Below are 17,827 nucleotides of genomic sequence, written 5' to 3'. Positions count from 1 at the left end.
TTTAGACTAAAAAGTTGAGGTTGAAAATATGAATGTTTGGGTTAACTTTTTGACTTTTTATGGAAAAATGTGTAATAAAAAATTGTAAAAATTAGTTTGTAGGGGAAAATTAGAATTGGAAATTGTGCAGCCGTAATTGTTGACTTTTGGTGAATAGTAATGACTTTTTAACTTTTTGAGTAACTTTTTGACTTTTTGGCTTTTTTTATACTACCCAAACTAATATATTATAAATAATTTGACAAATTTCACTTTACTCTCTTCTAATTTAGGTCATGTGCAGTTTATTCCCATAACGTTTGAAAATGACCACATAACCCCTACGTGATTTGTGGACTGAAGTACACCGCTAGGCCCGTTAATGATTTAATAAAAAATGTTAAAATATCTCTGTATATAAGTAACTTAAGTGTGTGAATTACAAATATTTTCGTCATTTGTTTATAAAGCAAAGTGCACTTTAACCCCCCTCTACTATATTCCATCTACAATTTAACCCCTTAAAGTTTGAAAATGAGCATACAATCCCTTATATTTGTCACATTTCATACTTGGTGTTAAGTTGAATAAAATGTTTAACAGTACACTTCAATTCACAAACCATATGAAGATTATGTAATCATTTCCAAATATTAGAAAGATAAACCGCACACGGTCCAAACCACATGAGACAAAATGAAATTTGCCCTAAATAATTCATGCATTTAACAAGCAATCATTCATTACTTTTAAATAATTCACCAATTTAATTTTTTTTTTTTATATGTAAACCTTTATTTTTAAACTAGTAAAACTGTAATGTAATATTTAATTCACTGAAATGAAATTATTTTAAATAGAATGATCATTTCTTAATCTTTTTATTAAAAAAAAAAAAAATGAATATTCTCTCACAATGCTAAATGATGATTTCGTTTGTAATATTTTTCAGTAAATCAAGCATTAGGATAGACATTATAATGGAATAATTATTCTATTCAACTTCATTTCAATAAACCAAACATAATTTAAAAGCGAAATAATCAATGAAACATAACTTAAAACCAAAATTACTTTGAGACCCTATTTTTAAGACAAAATTCAAAAGCCCAAGGCCGCGAGCTTGCCCACCTTACCTCAAGGCCTGCCTAATTATTTCTCTTGCAAATTTGTCCTCTAATAGTAAAACTAATTCTAAACAATTTGATCAACAATTCTTAAATTGTGAACAATATTTTATAATAATGCTGTAAATAAGGGCAATATTTCTCAAATTCATAATTCCAACGGTTTGCTTCAGTCTATAAGATTTTCATTGTTTGATTTGGTTTGATTTTTAAGAATTTTTATGATTTAATTTAGTTCTAGATTTCGCATAACCATATATAATGGTTTGGTCTTGGCTTATTCCTAAACCAAACCATGCTCACTGTATTTAACCCAATTTTAGAAACCATATGACGCGTAGTGAATGGAAAAAGCTGCGAGCATTTATCTTGTCTTTTTAGGGGTAAAATTACACTAATCTCACCTAAAGTATAGAAACAAAAATTGTACATCTCACAATTTTTATATAATTACACTGACACTTTCACCAAAAAACAAAATTAACACCCTAGTTAGCCATCATGACTTCTCTAAGGACTTTGTACCAAGGAAAGGCCCTGAGTTCAACTCTCACTAAGAGGAAGTTGAATTAACAAACAAACACTTGGTGCTTTGCAAAGATTAGGAGGCCAACTCCCATAAGTTCTAATCTAACAACAAAACTAATTTTTGCCAACGAAAAACCAATAAATAAATAAAAACATAGAGTATAAATTAACGCCAACATAAAAACCTCTAGCAACCCTCTCAAGATCCAAAAGAACAATCCAGTTGGGAAGGATCAATTTTTGGACCACCCGCAAATTCTGCAAAGGTGCACTCCTTTTGTGTATAGACTTTACTATCTACTCAATTTGATCAAAAATGTAAATATATATATATATATATATATCTAGGCTAAAAAGTAGGGAGAACCATCTTAGACATCAAAATTTAACAGAAAAATACAGTGTTCTACAAAATGACCCAAGATAACCTCCAAATTCAATTCCCAACAAAAGACAGCCTAGATCTCATTCACCCGACGCACAGCTCAACACATTCAACATGAATTGTATCACATCAGTGATCCCAGCAAGATTGATCATTGATATTCTCCACAATACCTAGTTCTATGCAGTTAACACTGGCAATGCAAATTCAGAACCAAAAAAAAATCAGCAGCTATCAGAATAAATTCAGTCCAGTCAAAAAACACATGAACAAAAAACTTAGGAGCAACACACTTAAAAAGTTAAATTTGTATCTTACCTCTACACAACCCCATCATCATCACCCTCAAACCCCCTTAAACAAAGAAAATAGAACCAAAAATTGTTTTTTTAAAAATAAAAATTAAAAATAAAATAAAAACACAAAGGAATATAAGAAGTCCTGCATGAAATACTACATTACAGCATATCACCAACCCCACTGCCCCAGTCCTAGGAAATCTAACGCAGGTTAGAACATAATTTAAAGCTAAATGGGGCCCCTAGCTCTGCCCATTTTACATGCCATTGGGCCTCCCACCATTACCAATAACAAGCTTTCAGTTTAGTAATCGTGAATCCAATCATCAACTGTACCTCTGTGCCACTACCACCTTACCTCTCATCCAGCATATGCAGATGCCACTGAGATCAGCAACAAAAGCAGATGCATTATAAGAAATAATCAGGCGTTCTTCGGGTTACATCAGGTTCTCCTCTCCTCGGAGCTGGCTCAAACTGCAACAACAAAGACATTAAGAACATTAAACTACTTTTCCAATCTATTATCCAACAAACTGAAGCTAAGTATATCATGTCCTCCAGTAGGCATCTAATTATTCACCATGGCATGACTAATTTTGGAAGCGACCCCATAGTTAAGGATAAACTTTGTAAGAACTGCAGAATAATTTTGGGATAGAATGCTCTAGAAAAATAATAGATGTTGGATGGGGGAAAGCTTAATACAATGAACAATTTAGCTTATTATGTAATTTTAGTGTCACTCAGAACAACTTGGGAGTATTTACATCATTTGCAACTGATTTTAGGTTATAGAATCAGGCAATATCATAGATATACTCAATTGTCATGAGATAGGGGGAGTGATAGAGACCTGGATAAATGTGTGTCCTTTGCAGTCATCAACTTCCAAAATAGATGCCATGTTTCCACACCGATAACAATAATTGGGTGCACTAAAGATAGTGACCACCTTTTGATCCTGTTGCAGACATGACGGTCAATTAAGCAAAAACCAACTTCCCAAAAGACACCATAAATAAAGGAGACAACTCAATAGACTGAAGTATAAATAATTACATGTCCCCAGTTAAATCCCTCCATAACCAGCTGATGAGCTCTAGCAATCAGTTTTAGGTTGTTGGTATGGTTGAATTGCTCAGATATGTCCTGTGAAGAACATATTAAGGCAAATGAGATACATAATTTGATTTGAAGAGTATAGCATAGAAAAGGAAGCTGAAGAACAATATCAAAAGGTACTTGGCCAAAAGTGTATCCAGCACCACGTGGAGAGATTCCCCAACCACAGCGATCATCAGGGTCGGACCATAACAGATCACACATAGGACCTTCATGTGGAACTTCTTGAACACGATCAAAATTCCGTATATTATCAAGGGTGTCAATGGATGGGGACAATCCACCATGCAGACAAAATATTTCAGATTCAACCTACAACATTAATAACCCAACAGTCAATTTTACATGAACAGTAAAATATAATCTACCATACAAGTCTGAAACAGAAGGATCACATATCCAACAAGCTTCGGCTTATAAACAGAACCAGATCCTTAATATGGAAAGTCAAAAAAAAATATGTTTAAATAACATTCAATTTAACAAGAATACTGTATACAAAATTTGTTTGCGTGTTGGATGTACTGAACTACATGGCATCACAGAACCGTTTCATACGCTACCCATGCACAGTTCATGCTGTTCTTGGGTAGCTGTGTAAACCACATTATCCTCAAATAAATTAGAATCAATAAAAGGATTGCCGTATTATAAGGAGCCAATACCTTATTTCTGCTTATAAAATAGATAAATAAAAAAAGTAGACAATATGGGAAAACAAGAAGATATTAAACTGCAAAATAAACATAAGACAATGGTACAATAATACATCAATGAAATGGGATAATCCTACTAACCAGGGCAGTAAGTGGGAAATAATCAAAAAGATCTGTAAATATCTTCCAAACATTAGCATTACCATACCTGTAAAAAAATTGGATACATTTAGAATCGGCAAAGAAAGTCACAAAAACAAAACAAAAACAAAAAAAGAAGAGAGAAATTCTCTGCACAATCCCACATAAATTGTCAATGAAAGATTGAGATCGCAGATTGTGACACTACACTTTTAGAATGCTTGTGAAAGAAGGAATGTTTGAGCAAATTATGGTTATAAAATAGATCAGAACCTTGTCCATCGGCGTTTCTAATTGAATTTAACATTGCCTAACTATTTGAAATCAGCTAGGTAAATGATTTTTCAGCATTATGTTGGATATTCATTACACATTTTAATTTGCCCAGTCATTCCGAAATACATTGGAACGAAATAAATTGATATTCAAACACCAGGACGGTACTAAGGCCTCGTTTGGCAAGTGACTTTTTTAGCAAAAAAGTCAAAAAATCACTAAAAAAACCAAAAAGCCAACAACCCATACCAAAAAGTCAAAAATTTCCTTCTCTCTAATATTTGCACATCTTTTCGTAAAAAGTCAAAAAGTCATCCCAAACATACTAGTTTTTTTTACATCACATTTTAGCCAAAAAGCCAAAAAGTTACTAAAAAAGCCTATTCCCAAACGAGGCCTAACTATTGACAGCTACAAAACATCAGAATGTCAAGTCAAAACTCCACTTCTTGATGTGTTCTTCGTTTCTACCTTATTATAGATGTGATGTGATATTAAACTAACTGTTAACACTAGGCATATACCTTGTGTTTACTAAAAATGGAAACATTGTGCAAGATTTTTTCTATCTTATGGAATTGTAATATAAATTTACTAACCGTTAACACTAGACGTTTTTTTTTTCTTGCCTTTGTTTCGATATATATTTTATCATGCATGCACTAATATGTCGTCTTACTGTCACACACACACATACATAGATATTCAGCAAGATTAGGCAGTAAATAGAGGTACATATTAATTCAACTGCCACCTCAAATAACAAATAGATATAAGAGACTCACTTCCGTAGGCATTCATCATAAAACCCATAAACTTGAGTAATCTGCACAAGATAGCATTTATTCAGCCAATGGTATGTGCGATAAGATTTAGTTATGTATGGAACAATAATATGTCAAAATAAGAACATTCTAGGCTAAAAGGGAGAAAGTAACTTGTTGGACGAAACTGGTCCTGAAACAATAGTGAGGCCGCCACATGTTCCCTCATACACAATTCTATCCGGAAGAAAGAGTGAGTTCTGTATCAAAAAAATCCTAACAAAGATATTCTGAATATTGTCAAGCCAAATCACCAGGCTTTGTATAGATGCAGCAAACAAGAAAAATGCAATTTTGTAAAGTCAAACCTTCAATCCCTTGGAATCCAACTCTAGGACAAAAACTGTCCACCCGTTCAATGATTTGAGCAATCCAATGCAGGCATCCCTATCTCCCCCCTGGACCAAACCACAATCTATACTACCATCTATGAGTAAATTCAACCAACAATTTTGAAATCTGGTCAGAGTTCCAGGTGTATCAAACAAAAGCCAAACACCCATTCATCCAACCAGTCCTTTACCTCTGGCTATTAAACCCAAATATTAGGCTCAGGTTGCTTTGTTCCAGGTGTACCCATTTATCTAACCAATCCCTTGGTTCAAGAAATTCTTTTCACGTGGACACCTCTGCCTTCATATTTTGTGCAACTCTTGCTATGGTTAGTTTTTAGTTTTTATTGTTGCAAAACCCACATCAACCCCATTTAAACACATTAAGAATAACAGCAAATGTTTTAACCAACACCAAGCAGTGATGTTCATCGTGTCAATGTTAATAGACAACATGCAAACACATGTATACATGTGTAGCAATGAGAGAAAGAGAGAGAACTCGATGGTCAAACAACACAACTAGGTACACACAGCAGAAGGGGAATTAAAAGCCTTAAAAACAAAAGGATTACTTTGTCCACTTAGCCTCTATAATGGAGTTGATGCAAAGGTTAATGTTTGGGGTATCCAACATGAAGAATTTATTGTTTAAAATTTAAAATTTAGTTTTTTTTTTTTTTTTTTTTTTGGGGGGGGGGGGGGTGGATAAATATATTGTTTGGAATTTTGCTACAAAACTTCTTCGTCTTTCATGAATGCAATTTTTTTCCTCAATCCTTAAAGGGCTCTTTAGTAACTTTGCCCAAACAAATAGTACCTTATGGTCATGTTTGATTTGAGGAAAGGATTAAGAAGGATAAGTTATCACGAGGAGGGCATTTTTGGAATTTTGCAACAAAAGTGTTATCCAGGCAGGGGTAATTTGTCCCATCCCTCCCCTTGGGACAAAAAGAATCCTGCATATGCAGGACAAAAGGCCCCATCAGGATTTAGTTATTCCGGGTCAGAAAATCTGAACCAAACGAAAGATTATTTAATCCAATCCGCACCTTTACCCGCGAATCAAACTTGGCCTATGTATACTATACATCCCATATTTCCCAAATTCACTCAGTTTAAAAAACTCCCCAACAGCAAGATTATTGGATCCCAATCACAAATAAGACAACACAATCATCATAGCCACATAAACACCAATTCAAAAGCCCAGCGGTATGCAAAGTAACAGGCACAAAAGAGACATGGGCCAGAAGAGAAACCAATAGCTTCCATCATTGGCGACTAAACGTATAATGGAGAATCATACATGGAAGTAAAAAAACAACCACCCCAGATCAAATTAGATATGCAAGTGTACTCTCACATCATGTCTCCAGAAACTTTAGTCCCTAACAGTAAGGTTCATAATATTAAAATGTAAACAACATGATCATTGAACCCTTATTCAACTTTCACAGGAGAAAAAATGGCACTGAAGTAACAGAATACCTGTCGACTTTCATGGTTTCCTCTAAGAATAGTGATTCGTTGAGAATAACGCACTTTCAAAGCCACCAGAAGCTGAATAAAATGAGAAAATTAGGAACAGCCAAAAGTCATAACGTATCAGGCTGAACAAATAACATGGTGAAAAACATATACCAATAATAAGCTCTTTAGTCCAAGTAGAAGGAGACATCATCCACCAAGTACTTACCGTGACAGTTTCAACTGAATAATACCCACGGTCAACATAATCTCCCATGAACAAGTAATTTGTATCTGGGCACTGCGAACAAGAAATTACATATGGTAATAATACGGTAATAATCATAGGAATGACCTGAATAATAATACTAGCAAATGCATGAAGTAACTAGGATTAACAAATGCAAGGCAGCAATACGGTAAAATCTGGGAAGTTTTCATGTTCCACTAATTAGCCTACATGAGCCCTCAAGAACTGTATACTTGGGCAAAGACACATTCATAATGGTGCATACCCATAACTAGAAGGTCATGAGACAGTTTAATTGGTACAGATGACAAGCATTTTGAATATAGATTTTAAACTACCTTATGAATACCATACATTAGATTGAGTAGAATCGTCCAATAATCATGATAACTCTTATTTGATTTAATCAGGTTAGCAATGTGCTTTTAGGGATGACAACATAATACGTATTACCCATACCACAGCCAGCTCTAATCCTTATAGTCTGCTCTTTTTTCTTCCCTCATTAGTGAAGTTCAAGAATTTGGTTTCTAAAGCTCTCTCATAAGTAATACAACTATGCAATATAAATGGGCATAATACACGTGTTTTGCTATGTTGGTGTTCAAAGTGAAATAAAGAACCAAACTACTATTTGCCTTATATTTTGTAGATAAGCAATTACTTCTGTTTTTACTGTCAATGAATTAAAATTTATTGCACTGGATTTTGTACAAAGCATAAGATAAATCAACCTGCCTAAGGCCTCGTTTGGCAAGTAACAATTTTAGCTTAAAAGTTAAAAAGTTACTAAAAAAATCAAAAAGCCAATAACATATACTAAAAAGTCCAAGATTCCATTTTCTCTTTACTTTTTGCAGATCTTTTCGTAAAAAACTAAAAAAGTCATTCCAAACATACTAGTTTTTTTTACCTCATATTTTAGTTAAAAAGCCAAAAAGTTACTAAAATAACCTGTTCTCAAAATGGACTTCTCGTAGCTAAACACAAAATACAAGAATAGATATGCCATGGCCAAAAAAAATACCTTCCCTCCAATGCGAAAAAGTTCTGCAAGATCATGAAACTGACCGTGAATGTCACCACAAATAGTCACAGGACTTTTTACAGGCTGCATGGCAAGAAAAAGGAAAAAAAGAACATAAAACATTCAGATGCGACAAAATGTGAAGATTGGAGAACACAAAACGCAAAAAAAAATGTCCAAAAACAATTGGAATCCAAGATTATGTGAAGTGAACGTGAAGAAACTGCAATCAATTATTTGATGTACTCAATGAGTTAGGGCATGTTGATCTACTACACAGACCATAATTCCAATAAATGAAAAATTCTACAACTTTTTGGCAAAATCTAAAGAGCTTGCCTATATATACAGTTTGCTCATAGCATGCTATAAATGAACTAATGATACAGGCCTCCTTTGACTTGTTAGTTATGCAAATACATGGGATGCAACTATGTAATTTGAGTCTATATAATTCTTCCTTTGTAGTATGCCAAAAAAAATTCATCATTAAAAGATGAATACTCAAGCTAAAACTCTTTTTATTTCTAGATAAGTAAAACCCACTATAAGACTTGATCAGATAAAGCTTTAAGCCTGCAGCAAAGTTTACACGGGCTCATTCGGGGTCGAAAATTGAGCTTTAAATTACACCTTTCTACCTTAATTGAAACCAGATTTTCATAAATTCAAACCCCCACCCCCCAAGTGAGCACCAACCCAAGAAAATAATACCCAAAACCCCCATAACAAATGACAGGCTTTATTCAACTTCGTTCAATACAGGATCAAGCCTACAACTCAAAAGACTAATCATTTCCACATAATAAGATAACAAACATATCAAGGTCCTTGAAATCTGGGCTTTACTATCATGATGTAAAATAATCTAGTATATAGGGGAAAAAAAGATCCTTAAGAATACACAAATTTCCAACTAAAATTCTGATATAAACAAAAAAGGATGTTCAATAAGTTTCCATGTTTCATTGCTAGTCAGTCTGCGGTATAGCGGGATTGGCTAGTAATATACTCCCTCCATCCCAATTTGTTAGTCCCTTCTAGGAATTCCAAATTTTTTAGGGGGCATGTAATCAATACACTTAAATTCAAAATTTAAAGCATTTTTCCAATAATGCCCTTGTCTTTTCAATGATAGTTTTGGAAAATCAAAAAAATTTTACTTCGACTATTCAAATGGGACTAACATTTTGGGACATCTCAAAATAGAATAGTGGACCAACAAAATGGGACAGAGGGAGTAATACCCATGGAACCCAAGTAATGAAAGTTGATAAGCTGAAAATTTTAAAAGCAGCCAGCTTCTAGATATTCACATTACATAATTTATGCAAATCCAAAGATCATGATCATATCTAAATTAACTCTTAACCAATTTCCTGTTCCATAACATCTTCCAGACACATGATCCACCACATCTATCAACACCAAGCCAACAATTTTCATGCCAAGAATGCCGACCTCCGTAAGCCATGATGAAACATGAAGTGATGAAGGCACCACTAGCAAAGTTTATTGAGCCACAAACAAAGCCAGTGGGTTGCATAATTGATCAACATCAAAGCCAATTAGAAAATTCTGAAAAGCCTGAAATCCTAGCAACTTCCATTTTAAAACGAACTTTTCCAGAACATGGAACGGTCACATTGCACATCACTAATTTAATGATCTTAGATACAGTTTAATATTCTTTTATCACTTTTTTTTCCTTTGTAAGAAGAAGCATCTAAAACAATGAACTGAAACTCTGATTTGATACACATTTTTAAAGGAGCATTGGAGACAGGTTTGGTACATAAAAAATTCAACATGGCAAGTACCAAGACACCAAACTTCCAAAAGCAAATGGAAACCTTGAGAAAATATGGCACAGCAAGCTCCCATTCCCTTCCCATTGCATATAATGAAATGATCAGCAATTCAAGTAACATCGATCACAAAACACAAAAACTCAGATATGGTATTCCATATACCATCTCCATGCCGATAAGAGGACCCAAAACACAATTTATTGCCTTGTGCTGGTGCTCTCGTAGCAAAATCATGATTGCATCTTACATTGCTTGAAACTTGTAGAACTGAAGGCTTAGTACAGCCTAAACTTCCATCACCCTACTTGCATCAAGAAACACAAAACATATAGCTATGGGAACAGTGGAAATCACTTGTCTTTACACCCTTTCATCAAAAAACAAAAAACAAAAAACAAAAAAAAAGAAAAAAGAAAGGCATCTGACAAGAGTACATAAAAAACTTATATAAGAAGAACCATCATGGTTAGCTTCCACTACCTATGAGCACAACACCATGTATCACAGAAAGAAAATAATTGAAGAAACACGTAGAAGCGTAGGATTAAAAATTTAGTTCAACAAGTATACACGTCCGTGTATTTGCTTGTGCATGCATGTCCACATGAGCGCAAGTTGAGAGAGAAAGATAGACAGAGAAAGAATATTACATGAATATTACATATGACACAAAAGCAAAGCAATATTGGAGAAGATATTTCACATTCCATTCTATTACAAGGTAAATGTATAATAGATAGTAATTTCAGAAATATCAGAACAGCAAGAACAAAGATTTATACCTGAACATTACTTTCTTCCATTAGTATCTCTTTAGCCTTCTCACATAATGCCCTAACCTATATCAACCAAAGAAATAATGCCCTTAAATCAATTCTACAACATTAAGTAAGCAAATAGAAATACCTGTTAAAAGGAATAAGACATCTAACGGAGAGAATGCATAAATTTACATACATATATATAATGTATAATTATTTATATATATCGGTCTGCGTCCGAAACACCATAACATCACGTGACCCAAAAACAATGACAGCATTAGGGGTCCTCTTTGGCAACTTTTTGTCAAGGAAAAGCCAGCCATTGTAGTGCTGTCATGCTGGAGGAAAGAGTGGTATCCTATCTGGCATCTTTCAATGCCAACCATTGAGGTTCCATCACATGGCAACATCAAGTGCAAGAGGGATAACTTATCATTTGTCTAGAAAGGGTAGGGTAGTGATGATCAGAATAAATTGCCATCCTACGTCTTTTGAATTGTTATTAATACCATAACCTACTCATCTGAATATTGATCAAAACACTGCATAATCATGACTACGATGATGATTTCCTCCTTTTCGACTAAAAGAAAATCCAACAAAGAATGCAAATCATGTAACAAAACCCTTACTATGAGTAAAATGAATTGTTAAATATCTCGAAATGTTACATACACCGGTTAGTTTAGTTGTTGCTAGAAAAAAAGCATGCCTCTTCTATTGTTTGTTACATTGAGAGGCATACCCCACGAGATGACACCTCCAAAGCTTTTAAATTAAATAATCAGTCACCAGATGGAATGCCCTCTTTCAATCTTGATTTTGTTTAGATTACTTGCGATGCAACTTACCACAAAATTTATTTATTGATACGTAACTCCAAAATCTTACCAACAAAAAAAAAGAATTAAGAAATAACATAATTAGAGCTTCTTCAACAATTAAATTAGAAATTAAACCATTTAAATCCATCATCGTGCCCTAAAACACGATCTCAGCTACAAACTGCAGACCACACATCAAAATCATCCAAGATTCCCCTGATATACACATGTCTACAGATGAATATCTATCATATTTATTATGTGTGTATAAAGCATTTATATTGAGAACACAAACACCTAAACAAAATCAACACAGATCCGTCAAAAAAAGTTAAAAAACAAAAACAACCCAATTGAAGAGCCTCAAATGCAAGTACCCATACCGAACAAAAATCAATAATTCAAAAGAAATCGCAAATGAGACCAAGAACAGAGGCAAAAGATGAAAGAGAGAGAGAGAGAGGTACCTCAGGCTCGGACAAGGGTTTGCACTGCATGAGCTGTGCAATCTGCTCGTCGAGATTCCCATGGGTGTTGGAAGCGACCAGATCTACACTCATCTTTCTTGATTATATACAGGAAACGATTTCAATGAAGAAAAACAGTGATGGTTCTATCGATCAGTACCCAGAAAAATGGCGTAGAAGAAGACCTAATCACCAACCCTAGATTTTGGGTCAGTATGCTAACTGCAGAGAGAGAGAGAGAGAGCTCGCAATCGCAAGAACGCGAGCGAGTAATTTGGTGTAACCAAGGAGAGAGAGAAACCCTCGTGACGCTCCGATCTACGTTTTATCGACGGTGTTTAAAAATAAAATAAAGGGCAAATTACAAACGCCCGGTCGAGATTTGGTGAAAATATATATTTTCCCTTTAAGTTTGAGAAATTATATTTTTTCTTTTGAAATTTATATTTTTATAATAAATTATTTTTTGAGATTTTTATTTTTATATAGATTCTCTCTAATTTTTCTTAATTTATTATGAAAATTTGACCCTCAGAGATAATTTATAATTTCTTAAATCTCAAGAAAATCTGTATTTTTACCAAATCTCGAGAGGAGTTTGTAATTTACCCTTTATAAAATGTTTGCTTGGTTGGCAGTTAAAAATAGTTATTTTATTTTATAAATCAATCCAAATTTAAATCAAATTATAGAAATGCACCTGGAATTCATGTCTACGTGACTTGTCTTTTTTGTTTAGAGCTAAAACAAATTATTATAAAAATTCATTTATTTAAATTTAAGAAAATTATAAGAAAAAAAATATGGGATTTGAGGAATGTAACAAAATAAATCTTATATTTTTAATTTTATCAATTTAAATTTATGATTTATTTTTAATTTAAACTATTTATCTATTTTTATTAAATAAATTTAACGAAAAAATGATATTTTAGTTATTAAACTTAATAAAAATGGTATTTTAGACATAAACTATACGCCTACATTAATATAATGATTAAAATATTATTTTCTGTTAATTTTACTTAATGAAAATAGGTAAATAATTTAGTTTGAAAACAAATTAAAAAATTCTAATTAAGTAAAATTATAAACTATGATAAGGAGATATTTATAATTTTTTAAATCACAAAGGGTAATCTGTATTTTAAATAAATCTTAAAATGTATATTTATAATTTATCCTTTTACTTAGGAACAGAAATTAGAGATGTGTATTAGGGTTCCATTAATTATTACACCAATTAAATAGGTTTACAAATTAATTTTATCCCTTTACACCTAATATTCCAAACTTATTCTCAACCTTACCTCATGTATCTCTTTACACTTACCATCTTTTTTCTTTTTGTCTCAAGATCTAAGGCTCGATGGTGTTGGCAAATGTGGTGACGAGGCTGGGTGGCTAGAGGACGATTGATAAGATGAGGAAATGTGGCAAATGTGGTAACAAGTAGTAAAGGGAGGGTAGAGGTATTGGACCGATATGGAAGGGGTGTTGAAATTAGAAATATGTTTAATATTTTTATGTTTTGTGTCTTTAATGGTACTTTCAAAGATAAATTTATATTAAGAAAATGAAAAATAAAAGTGTAATGAAATGATTTTGTGATTCAAGCAAAGCATCCTATGACTCAACCAAATGAAATTACAACTTAACCCTTGCAGAATATTGAGAATATGTTTTGATAATATTATCGGAAAAAAATTGATATTTGACATAAATCTCTTACGTGTTAAGGATTGGAATTCATAACAATAATCAATCAACATCAAACATGTCTATCTATCATGCTCAAATATCTAGGGAAAATATCAGCCTATAGCTAACAAATTATTTTTAAATTAATGATATTCATTATAAATATTGATATATAGAATTATAAAAAATTTCATAATTTTGTAAATAACTTTTTAACACACCACTAGCAAGCATGGAAAATGTTTTAGACCACTAATCTAAGAGCTATAATAGCTCTAGTATTGGTGTGGGTCTCACATGATGAGATGTTTTGGCCTTATATCTTTTTATTATTATTATTATTATTATTTTTCAGCTTATCAAACCTATTAGTACTCTAAAAGAGCAAGGATCCTCTAGAGTGATTTTTCCCTAAAGTTTCCTAAAGTGCTACAGTGTATGGTTGAGATTTACTGGCAAGTCACATCAATTTTTCTGATATGACTTGCCAGTAAATCTCAACCGCACAATATAGCATTTTAGGAAACTTTAGAGAAATTTCACTCTAGAGGATCCTTGGTGACTCTAAAATTAGTGGTACCAATCACTGCTCAACAAGTAATTCCCCCAAATATTTAATAGGTTTGGCTTATTAGGCAATTTTTTTTTTTTTTTTTTTTGAGACCATAGAAAACATTTATATTAAAAATAACATCATACAGAAATAAGACCCCTAAGGGCCATACAAATCATACAACAATATGATAAATAAATAAATAAACAAAAAACAATAAATCCATCCAAAAAACCAACTATGAGCTAAGGAAAATACCTTATCTTCCTAAAGATGTAGTCTGGAAAGTAAGATCTGCATCAAACCAAGCAAGATCTGCTTGAAAGCCCGTCATCCTCATCAACATCGTCCCCGTTGTTGCTACCCAATTCTGTCACTACCGTCATACTTTGGATACTGCCAAAAATTAGAGTTGAGGAGGAAATATACCCACAATGGTATAAGGGAAGGTTTGAGAGAGGAGAAAACCATTGTGGGTGTTGAAAATTTAAAAATTTATATGAAAATTAGGAAAAAAAACTCTCAAACCCCTATTTCAGGTAGGGGTGTTCATGGGTCTGTTTGGTTTGGTTTGATAATAAATTTGGAACCAACCCATTTATGATCGGTTCCAAGTTTTTAGACCCAGAACCAAACCAATCATGCACTAGAACCAACCCAACCCAACCCAATATAGCTCAGGTTGGTTCAGATTGGAACCACGGTTCCACTATATGAAAAAAGAAGCAAATCAATCAATAATAAATAATTAAAATAGACAAGTCTTTAACATCTAAACATAAACACAAACAAAAAGTAAAATATTATTTAATGCAAGCTAAAACAAATTAAATCGAACTCAAGTTTAAATATAATAAATATAAATCAAATCCATTATTACAAAAATACAAATTAAATTAGCTGCAAAATTTGACTCAAGCTTCTAATATTTCATTCGTTTACCTAATAATCTTTATATATGAAAATTATTAAGTGTAATCAAGTCCATTGTAATAGAGTAATAAGGTGAAGACATGTTAATACAAAAAAAATCTTAAAATATATATAAATAGGTTTGGTTCTCAGATTAGTTCGGTTTTAGTAAAGCCTAAACTAAGAACGAACCCAGTCCTATTATTTTGATGATTTGAAAATCCAAAACCAAACTAATGCACTTAAAAAACAAACTGACCCAAAGAGGTCGTTTGGTTCAATTCTTAGGTTCATTAGGTAATTTGAACATTCCTAATTTCAGACATAAAAAGTTCAAATTTGCACTTTAAAATAGCAGATTTATACTCTAGAAGTGTAGATCTACACTTTAGAAGTGTAAAGGAAGTTGTTGAAGTATCGCCAGAGAACTGTCTGTAATCTCTTAAAGAGAGAAGCTCTACTCTCTCTCTCTCTCTGTGGAACTTATTATTTTTGTACCTATTACGTGTTAGGTAATTATGTGGCCCCAATATAATAAGATATAATAAGGGGATACAAAATTATTTTGTCTAAAATATGGGAGAAGATTTAAAAAAAAAAAAAAACCAATTACATAACCCGATACATTTGGAAAGACATTTATCATATAGAAATAAAAGATTCTATAGGATAATTTATGCATTTTAGAGCAAGGGGCACCTATCAAAAGGAAAAATTGACTATAATTTAACTTCTGAGAAATTACAATTCAGTATAAGTTTTCAAAAATAAATTGCAAATTAATGATAAGATTTATCAACTTTAATAATTAAAATGATGAAATTTCTTTAAGATTTTGCAAATTTTTTTAGTTACCATTAATTTGCAATTTCCCGTTGAACTTTCACATCATCAGGGCAAAAGAAACACAAAGAACATTATAAAAATAAGGGGAAAAATTAGGGGATTTTTTTTAAGGTCCCTGGTATTAAGATTTTATAGTATAAAGGACATCAAATATTTTTATAATGTCTAAGATTCCTCAACATCAATCCAGAAAAAATTCGGTCCACAGAATTTCTCTCCAAAGAAAATTCAATCCAGAGAAAATTCGGCCCAAAGAATTTCTCTCTAGAGAAAAATTGATCTAAAGAAATTCTCTAGATTCCAGTCTAGAGATTTTCTCTGGATTTTCAGAGAATTTTTCTAGTTTTCGCAAGAATTTCTCTGGATTTAAAAAAGTGATATAAAAGATGATATATTAAATAAATAAATAAATAAAGGGGCCAAACCTGCTGAGAGGTGGTTGTAATTCCAAAAAAAGAAGAGAATTTGAGAGAGAGCACAGAGAAAATTCACACAGTGATCACAACTAGAAAAATTTCATACAACCAGAGAAAATTCATACAACCAGAGAAAATTCACAAAGTGATCATAGGTAAGGAAAATTTATACAACCAGAGAAAATTCAGAAAATTACAAACAATGATCACAACCAGAGAAAATTCACATAGTTCCCACATTCAGAGAAAATTCACACAGTGCAGAGAAAATTTAATTTGATTTGCTCACAATATATCTATATTTGTATATATGAACATATCTCAATCTCTCCTCCATTTCTTTTCAATTCCACATTTTCTTTTCTTCTAGAAAATTTCCCTACAGAGATGTGTGGTTTGATTGATCTCAATGCTGTCAATGACGACGACAACTCTCTTCCTCATCTTCCTCCGCTGCCACATCCAGAGAAAATTAACAAAATTACATATAGAGAATTTCTCTAGGTTCAAACCAGAGAAAATTGAAATTTCTTTGAGATTGAAGACAATCAACAGAATCATAAATTGAATCATAATATATAGTGAAAAGAATTAATTGGCATATCCACTATGGGAAAGTTATATGATTATGTTATAGCATATGTAGCTAGGCTTTCATGGATTGTATGAAATGGAGCTAATGTTTTTCTTGAACTGAAGAAGGTCCAATGATGGGTTTTCAAGAACAACAATAAATAAATAAAAAAATTTTAACCAGAAACAATGATAGATTATCAAAATTGACTGTCAAGTCTGCACAAATCTAGTCCTATTTAGTAACAATTAATCTAATTTGCTTTAAATTCAAACCTCACCAGATTTGATTATTTTTAAAATTAAACTTGATTCATGCATCCTACATGGAAGTTAAAGAGTGGAAGATGAATATGCATGTTTCTATACACGTTTCAAGTTACATTTCTAGAACAATTGTAGAGTTCTCCATTCATGTATGAATTAAATATCTAGTATTGGAGATGTGTAAGCATTATAAAATCAGACACAAAGTTCTTTGAGAGAGCACATAGAAATCCAGAGAAAATTAAAATTTCTCTGGTTTTGGACTAATTTTCTT

General features: G+C 32.5%; 1 protein-coding gene across 1 annotated transcript; it reads right to left on the bottom strand.

Annotated features, from left to right (window-relative positions):
- Window positions 1-2,225: 2,225 nt before the first annotated feature.
- Window positions 2,226-12,654, bottom strand: LOC114287078 (serine/threonine-protein phosphatase PP2A-2 catalytic subunit). The gene is made up of 11 exons (XM_028230349.2): window positions 12,286-12,654; window positions 11,013-11,069; window positions 8,420-8,503; window positions 7,372-7,443; window positions 7,164-7,235; window positions 5,302-5,342; window positions 4,241-4,307; window positions 3,564-3,755; window positions 3,381-3,470; window positions 3,175-3,282; window positions 2,226-2,795 (listed from the first exon to the last, which is right to left on the bottom strand). Exons 1-11 carry the CDS (start codon window positions 12,376-12,378, stop codon window positions 2,730-2,732), a joined length of 942 nt encoding a protein of 313 aa, XP_028086150.1. The 5' UTR covers window positions 12,379-12,654; the 3' UTR covers window positions 2,226-2,729.
- Between the last annotated feature and the right edge of the window lie 5,173 nt (window positions 12,655-17,827).

Source organism: Camellia sinensis, chromosome 2, assembly GCF_055761805.1.
Source record: "Camellia sinensis isolate YWXY chromosome 2, ASM5576180v1, whole genome shotgun sequence".
Lineage (NCBI taxonomy): Eukaryota > Viridiplantae > Streptophyta > Magnoliopsida > Ericales > Theaceae > Camellia > Camellia sinensis.
The sequence above is the reverse complement of the archived record's forward strand: the minus strand, read 5'-3'. Positions and strand labels throughout refer to the sequence as shown.

Excerpts from the sequence above, each read along its gene's own strand:
- LOC114287078 (XM_028230349.2), bottom strand. The coding sequence starts at position 12,378 with ATGAGTGTAGATCTGGTCGCTTCCAACACCCATGGGAATCTCGACGAG. Across the intron at positions 7,444-8,419 it reads TTTTTCGCATTGGAGGGAAG|TGCCCAGATACAAATTACTT; the intron begins GTATTTTTTTTG and ends TCTTGTTCGCAG. Across the intron at positions 3,471-3,563 it reads CTGGATACACTTTTGGCCAA|GACATATCTGAGCAATTCAA; the intron begins GTACCTTTTGAT and ends TGTTCTTCACAG.